Below are 8,344 nucleotides of genomic sequence, written 5' to 3'. Positions count from 1 at the left end.
CAATGCCGAGGAATTTTCGTGGATGGGCAAGCGAGGCGCGAGGTGAACATCGGAGGCAATTCGTCACTTTCGTCCGGCAGCGAACGCCGCGCTGCTTCGTAAGGCGAGAAGTCATCGTGGTCGCGGTCAGCAGCACAAAAGGCATTATTACTCGCGGCCGGAGCGCAAAGAACAAGAGGAAGAACAACGAAATCGAGATCCCACCTGGGCGCTCGCGGCTCTTATCTGGCCTCGCGTCGCGGAGCGCGAGCGTCAGTGCTGCCGTGGTCATCGTCGACTAATCGCGTCCGCACTCAACTCTCGTTGCAGTGTGCTTCCTCGACAGAGCAATGGAGGACGCCAGCAAGGGGCCCGGCTGGCAGCGCGGCGCCACGACCAACAGCGGCGCCAGCCCCGTCAACGGCGGCAAGGACGGCAAGGACGGCAAGGCGTCGGAGAGCACCTCGCTGTCGCCCAACAACCAGACTTACTTCGCCGACGCCAGGATACCCATACCCGAGGTCCACGACGTGAGTGTGTTGCTGGCCTCGCGGGTGAAAGCTTCGGATTGATACGGATCGCGGAAGGTCAGCTAGCGCGTCGCCACGAGTTTGATAACATCGTCATATTTTTCTCTTGCTCTGATCGGTCACGTGCGCGCGCGTCGATCGAGACGCCGATCGCGTTAGGTGACGGCGTTCACGGTGTGCACGTTCGAAAAAATTCTATTCCACGGATAGTCTGGCAACGTTTCCTTCTCTCGCTTCAGAAACGAAACGTTACGCGGAACGCCCGTCCTTTCATTAGTGCGCATTCTTGTATTATTTTCCTCGTTAGCCGAGACGTTGACGTCGATTACGCGAGGCTTTCGATTTCCCGAGGCGTCTGTTACGAGTTCGCGTTTGTGGCAATGTATCTTATCGTCAATAGAAACAACACCGATTGCTTATCGTCGCTTGTGCTTTATTTTCCAGGGAATATTTAGTTTTAGGAAATTATGGGCTTTCACTGGACCAGGATTTCTAATGTCCATAGCGTACCTCGATCCTGGTAACATCGAATCTGACTTGCAATCTGGAGTTATCGCGAGATACAAGGTATGATACCGATTTGGTTCTTGGCTCAATAGTGACGTTCGTGCATAGATTGAAATACTCGTGTAATGCGAATCTTTTCCTTCTCCGCTCGAATCTCATAGTCTTCACATACTATAGTTCAACTAATTTTGATTTTCAGTTACTATGGGTACTGCTAAGCGCCACGATACTCGGCTTGGTCATGCAGAGGCTAAGTGCTCGACTTGGTGTGGTGACTGGACTTCATCTCGCTGAGATGTGTTATCGTCAGTACAAAAAGCTACCCAGACTAATACTCTGGATCATGATTGAGATCGCGATTATCGGTAGTGACATGCAAGAGGTCATAGGCACGGCCATTGCACTTTACCTTTTGACCAATAAGGGGTAATTATTCTTTATTTGCCTTCTCTATTTCGTGTTAATCGGTATCGAGGATCTTTATCGTGATCGGTGGCATTTGACAATATTGCCCCGTCATTTATCTCGGACGTGTCGATGGAGTAAAAGGCTTTACTTTATTAGTTATCGTTGCTATTTAAAAATGCTCTCGATAGCTAACATTGCCAAGTAAAGTTTGTCACTTGTTCTTGAAATGTTCAAGTCTTGTCAATTTTTTACTTCACAATCATTCTGTGTGATTGACTGCATAATGCTTATTTAACTCTCGATTAAATCACTAAAGCACTGCGTTTGTATTCTGCACAATTTAGAAGCAACTTGAATCCAGGTAAACTTCGCCGCAACAACTAATCTAATCTTCGGGCTACATTGTAAGATTATATTGTAAGAGTGACATAAAAATTTTTATTGTTCACGTTCATTGATCATTAAAGGTAATAAGTATGAATTTGCACTCTTGCATTGTTATTGGGAAAAGTACAATTAAAAGTACAATTTTGATGCATTTTTTCCGCCTTACGGTAACACAGTATTCGTGTAATTTATACAGTTATTTTATGATAAATATTTTTTGTAAATACGATATTTCAACAATAAATAATCACGATCAATAACATTTTTACCAAATAACAGACTTCCAATATGGGGTGGAGTTCTCATCACGGTGATTGACACGTTCACTTTCTTAACTCTAGACAAATATGGTTTAAGAAAGTTGGAATTGTTTTTCGGTTTCCTCATCACTATTATGGCTATAACATTTGGTTATGAGGTACTCTACAGTTATATTGACCGATGAAGTAGCAATGAATATAAAATAATCTCGGATAAATCTTTCAGTATGTGAAATCGGCTCCTCCACAAGGAGAAGTCATGAAAGGCATGTTTATACCATGGTGCGAGAATTGCGATAGCCAAGTTTTACTGCAAGCCGTTGGTGTAATTGGAGCTGTTATAATGCCACACAATCTGTATCTACACAGTGCACTTGTTAAGGTATGCTCATACAATACAATAAACTTTCAATGTAATCATTTGCAATTTCAAATAATTCAACGTTTTATCATTTTTAGTCTCGTGACGTCGACAGGAGACATCCTCAGAAAATCAAGGAGGCAAATATGTATTATTTCATTGAGGCAGCCATTGCTCTTCTTGTATCATTTGTTATCAATGTTTTCATTGTGTCTGTTTTTGCCAATAGTCTTTTCGGTAAAACCAACAACGATATCGTGAGTACCACTTTACCTATGCTAACATTGCTTTCGAGTAGGAATGCAATGAAATCGGACGTTTATTTTTCAGTACGATATTTGCGAGAGCAATAATTTTACTCAAGGAATGGAGATATTTGAGGTAATACTTATTTTAGAGACGAATTTTTAGTAATTTTGTGTTTATGTTCGCACTAATTCCTTTAAATCAAATTTTAGAGGAACAACAAGCCATTTGATGCCGATTTGTACAAAGGCGGTATCTTTTTGGGTTGTTCATTCGGTTTCGTAGCGATGATCATTTGGGCTGTCGGAATATTGGCTGCTGGTCAATCATCAACTATGACTGGTACCTATGCCGGTCAATTCGCTATGGAAGGTTTCCTCAACTTGCAATGGGCACGATGGAAGCGAGTTCTTTTTACTCGTACGATCGCAATCGTACCTACATTTTTCGTAGCTTTCTATGCAGATCTCAATGATCTTACAAAGATGAACGATATTTTGAATGCTGTGATGAGTCTTCAGTTGCCGTTTGCCGCACTGCCCACTATTGCGTTTACCAGTAGTGTTAGTATTATGGGAGAATTCAAGAACGGAATGTACGTTTATTATTTTTTAATAATTATTTTACGGTAATTAAATAACATTGAAATTATTATTCCATTCTTTTAATTTTGTAGATTTAATAAAGTGGTAGCCTCTGTATTGTCGATACTCGTAATAACGATCAACATTTACTTCGTCTCTCAAACAGTATCGGAATATATCGCAGATGATTCCACTTATGAAAAAGAAATAATCATCACAGTCATAGCAATATTTTCAATGTGTTATTTATTGTTCTGTTTATATCTTGTAATACATATGGCCATCAGCATGGGAGCGACGTCCCTTAATAATATCCCAGTTTGGTTTAATTTTTGATTTTGTCAAAGCTATATTGTTCATTGGGTTACGATTCTAACGATAATATCTTTTTTTACAGTTTATCGTCAAATATATTGGTGGTCCAGTAGAAACAAGTTTTGGATTGAATAATCCAGTGATGTATTCGAGGTAAGATCAGCATGGATATTAGTAAAAATGAAATTCTCAAAAAACTCAGACATGTACAATAAGAACAATATTTTTAATTATTTTACGTGTATATCACGCATATCAAACTTTTACATGACTCCAAGCACATCTTTACTGCTACATAATGAATGCTTGGTTTGTATGAGATTTTGTATGCAATATCCAAATGTGTCTAATACTTGAAAAATTAGCTTTTCAAGCTTGATTTAGATGTAAATTGATCATTTGCTTATGCTTTTTTAATGCGCTAGGTGGAGGTTGTGGTTCAATGTCTATCACATTTAAATATTCAATTATTCCAAGTCTTTAAATGATTAAATCATTGGCCACTCTTAGCTTGTAAGTCATGCAATAATTAATCTCACGATGTACAAAATAAGTATTCATAATTGAGGTGATAAAATAGTCGTTAATAACTGTTATAGACTAAAAGTACCACATGAATTTATTCAGAAAATAGTCACTAAATGGATTTTATAGAGATGGAATTTTTTATTATTTTCACTTCAATTCAATTAAATTTATTTGACACAAATAGCATACAGCAATGTACATTAAAAGATGAACAATCACCTTCCTTTTTTGCATAGGTAAACCAGTTACCTTAACGCAAGCTGAAAAAATAATAAATAATAATAAACAAATAAAAATGAAACGAATAAAATATAATTTTATAGATGATACTTTGTCAAATTAAGTTGCTTATGCGAACTGTTTCTGATATTTTTTAAATTTTATTATGTTACTTTCTCTTTTTGTAAACGATTTTTTTTGTTACTTCATGTTATGTGAATAATTTTTATCTACAAGTATTTTACTAATAAATGTTTATCTTGAAATTGTTTATTAACACAAACAAAATTGTAATTTGTCTACTATGTGTAAGTGTTTTTTTAACAATATCTAATAATTACACACAAATTTATGTACTACATACATCATTCTACTACATTTGATGATAGTTTTTTTTTTCAAATTGAAAAAATACCATAGACAAATGTAAATTAGAATTGTGCATTATTTATTTCATTAATTTACGTTTGTGAATAATTACATGTGTATACAAACCTAGTTATTTTCCCAGCAATTTTAACCCTTCACTTAGAAAAGTATGATTTTTTGAAATAAAAAAAAACTATATTTTTAAGTTTTTATGAAAACAGATAAAAAACATGATACGACAATAAATATTTTTAAGTGAAATCAACATTCTGTGTATACAATCCAATCGATACACTAAAAATAAATTAAACAAATTAAATTCATATTGCACTATAAATGCGTCGAGCGATCAGTGGAAAACAAAATAAACAATCACGTAAAATTGAAAGGTATTGAAATTAGTAGTTTATACTATATTGCACATTATCACGTTGTGGTGGAGTAGCGAGCAATGCAATTTACAAACATGCTAATTGCTAATGTGGGGATTTGCATTGTTATAATTTTACATTGCAAAGATGTGTGTGTTTATAAAAGCAAAGACGTAGGGTGAGGAAGCAAACGCAAGATGTAATATATATTTAAAACACAAAATTATTCGTTGAATAAAGCTCATTGGCTATTATTACAGCGACATACATGTATATCATCGAGCAGCGATAGTTTTCCTAATATTAACGGCTTGAAATTTTTATTTCCACGTGCGCAGTTTCACCAACAGATCCGAAACATCCTTGGATGCCTAAAATTGCGGGGCTCTCGAACTCTATCTCAGATCCGTACATTCTTTCATAGTCTCGAATCAAATACAAATGTCTAAGAAACAGAAAATTTATTATCTACCATTGTCACGTTGGCTTCCTAATGCTGTTGGTATGTAAATCTGCATTGATAAGTGTTGCTCTAGATTTAATCGTCGTTAATGAAAAAAACAACAAGTTTATTCTAGATTTTTTTACTTTATAACGAATGCGTCAATGTAATTTTAGACAACAAATCATCCGTAATTTCAAATGTGCTTACAATTTTATCACGTCATTCATTCGATTACGTTGGCACAAGCTTTACGGCCAGAAATTTGCAGCTCTCCTTAAGTTTCTGTGTGTTCTGCGTTGTGTTCGTCATTGTTTCTTTTTATTGTCACTTTTCCGAAGACTTTTAATACTTTCCAATCGGTTTCTTCGTTATAGCTGAAGATGTATGGCACGAAACCGAATCGAGTATTAAAATCCATTCGAAAAATTAATTAGCTATAATAATTAAGTAGCACCTATATGTAATCTGCTATTGATTTCTATTTATACCTTACTAACAATCTTTTATTTTCTTTCTGTACCTTTCTTACTTACTCTCAAAAGTATGAGCAAACAAAGCTGAGGAGTGATTTTTAAAATGAAGGTAAGACTGATTTTTTTCGAAAATCTTTTTATTGCGTTCACGCGTAATGTTGTGTTTAAGAGTTTTGTTTATTGCGATTATTAATTTTATAGAGTCAAATATTGATGTTCATAACGTTTGATCCATTAACAGTTGTGTGTATCTTAATTATTTGTCGAATGAATTATGTATCAAGCTTAATAGTTTCCATTTAAAAATATCGTTGTAATTATGTTTTACAGAAAAAACCCAGGATTCTGTGATAACGATAGTGCAGCTGGAGCCTACAACATATTCGTGTTATCGTAACGGAGCGACAAAGTAATTTTATCTGATATTCTTAGTATAATTTAACTATACATATATTACGAGTCGTAATCAAGTAACCGTTTGTTCATTTCAATTTTAAAACATAGACAAATGATGTACAGTATCGCATTTTCTGCCAGTAAGTTTGTACAATTTGACGGGATAATAGTCGATAAATTGATGCGTTTCACTTGGAATATGTATATATGACAGACTTCGCGGCGCAACTTGTAGCTATAAAATTCTGTTTAAAATCGCGTGTAAAGACAACTTTTAAAAACGATCCTTTTTCTATATAAATTAGGAGATCTATGCGATAGATGTTTATAATTATATTGATTTTAAATGGTGAAAACAGTGTTTACTCGGACAACATTTGTTAGCATAAATCAATTAATTCGGATAAATGTTATATAAATAGGATTATTTTTACAAAGTAAATTTTTTTTTATCGCTCATGTATGATTTTCGCGATATTATACTCGTATAAAAGGAGGCATAAAGTGCTGATTTACAGACCGATGGCACAAAAATTTAGCGACAGGTGTGAAGTGACTTTCAGAGGGTATGCGCGTAGTCACACCAAATGCATTAATAGGAATTAGCTGCCATGTCGAAATATTTGGTACACCTTTTACGAGTGCAATATTGCAAAATCAATAGGTGCGCGATCGAAGGTTATCGTGTGCGTTATAATAGTACTCGTCTCCGTGACCCCACCCTCAGTCCCAAAAGCCCCTCTCTATACCCTTTGCAATGTACTATTTAGCACATATGATTGAATTTGAATATTAACTATTTTGTGTTAATTAACTTGACGTTTTAGCAAATGTTTTGTTTCCTTATTTGATAAACAATATTGAAAAAAATGTATAAATCTAGATACAAATTAAGGAATAGAGAACAAATTAATTTTGAAAGTTTTATTTCACCTATGCACATAAAGTTTTATTTAACTTATGCACATAAGTTAAAAAAATATTTTATATGAACAATACCATTTCAACTACTGTTATAATTTTTGTTTATAATTTTAATTCATTACTTTTAAATTGTTTTCGTAAAAACATCTGGTGTTCATGTTCTATTCAAATTCTACAACATATTCTTTATGTAACAAGAATCAAGTAATAAATTGAAATTTTTATACTAAGAAAATACTCATTTTTATTGCAAAATAATATCAACAATTTAGAAATATGTAAGAGTCGAAGTATTTAAAAAAAGTTGGTTATAATTTTCAATTTCAACCTTTCGGTACTTTTTAGCTTTACTTATTTGTTTGTACATGTACAAATTGAATATTATATCTAATAAAAAAAATGCTTAAGAATGATTTGCATTAAACTGTTCATTAAACTTCGATAAAGTATATACATTTCTTTCTTGAACCTATAAGGATTTTCTCTTATCTTATATAGTATCTAAAAAAGTGATTGCCCGAAGAAAAGTTTTGACGTTGTACTTGGTATAAGCTGTTATTATACATTTTTTGTAGCATGAAAAGGGCCTTCTTTACCACGGAGGGCACATTTTCATCAGCTGTTACAGGTTGATTATCGTATATATACCCCTCGCTGAAAACTGAATATTATGAGAGTTATAAATGTAATTCGCAATAATGTATAATATGCCAATTCATGAAAATGAATGGTTTCAGGTTACAAATGCAGTTTAGTCGTATATGAGCATATTTCTACAGTAGTTTCTATTGCCTTACTATCCTTTGTTATTTTCAGTTCGTTCATAAACTATCGTATTTGTAATTACTACTTTCATTAATCAACTATCTTTATTAAACGTTAATTTACATGAAAGTTTTCTTATCATTTATCGTACAACTAAAGTCGTAACAAATTTTGTTTTATTCCATTTGAAACTAAACAAGTAATTTTATTGTTCTAGATTAGATACTTAAAACCAATCAGTATTATATAATAACACATGTAACGTGTTATCTTATTT

The 8,344-nt window shown here is 34.2% G+C and overlaps 1 protein-coding gene across 5 annotated transcripts; it reads left to right on the top strand.

The window, feature by feature from the left end:
• The first annotated feature begins 34 nt into the window (after positions 1-34).
• LOC131673031 (protein Malvolio) lies at positions 35-7,546 on the top strand. Of its 5 annotated transcripts, XR_009302675.1 has the most exons (13): positions 35-509; positions 954-1,076; positions 1,216-1,442; positions 2,091-2,229; positions 2,298-2,453; positions 2,531-2,689; positions 2,763-2,813; positions 2,891-3,273; positions 3,355-3,580; positions 3,660-3,730; positions 5,403-5,566; positions 6,052-6,091; positions 6,313-7,546. XR_009302675.1 is itself a non-coding variant. In XM_058950670.1 (12 exons), exons 1-11 carry the CDS (start codon positions 330-332, stop codon positions 6,068-6,070), a joined length of 1,734 nt encoding a protein of 577 aa, XP_058806653.1. In that variant the 5' UTR covers positions 35-329; the 3' UTR covers positions 6,071-6,091; positions 6,313-7,545. The 5 variants fall into 5 exon arrangements, 4 of the variants coding, with proteins under 4 accessions (XP_058806653.1, XP_058806650.1, XP_058806651.1 ...); XM_058950670.1 differs by lacking the exon at positions 5,403-5,566 and having other exon boundaries at positions 6,313-7,545; XM_058950667.1 differs by lacking the exons at positions 5,403-5,566; positions 6,052-6,091 and having other exon boundaries at positions 6,313-7,542.
• The last annotated feature ends 798 nt before the right edge of the window (positions 7,547-8,344 follow it).

The sequence above is a fragment of the Phymastichus coffea genome, unplaced genomic scaffold (assembly GCF_024137745.1).
Source record: "Phymastichus coffea isolate CEN01 unplaced genomic scaffold, Cenicafe_Pcof_1.1 PCOF00165, whole genome shotgun sequence".
Lineage (NCBI taxonomy): Eukaryota > Metazoa > Arthropoda > Insecta > Hymenoptera > Eulophidae > Phymastichus > Phymastichus coffea.
Note: the sequence above shows the minus strand (reverse complement) of the source record. Positions and strands in the feature narration are given on the sequence as shown.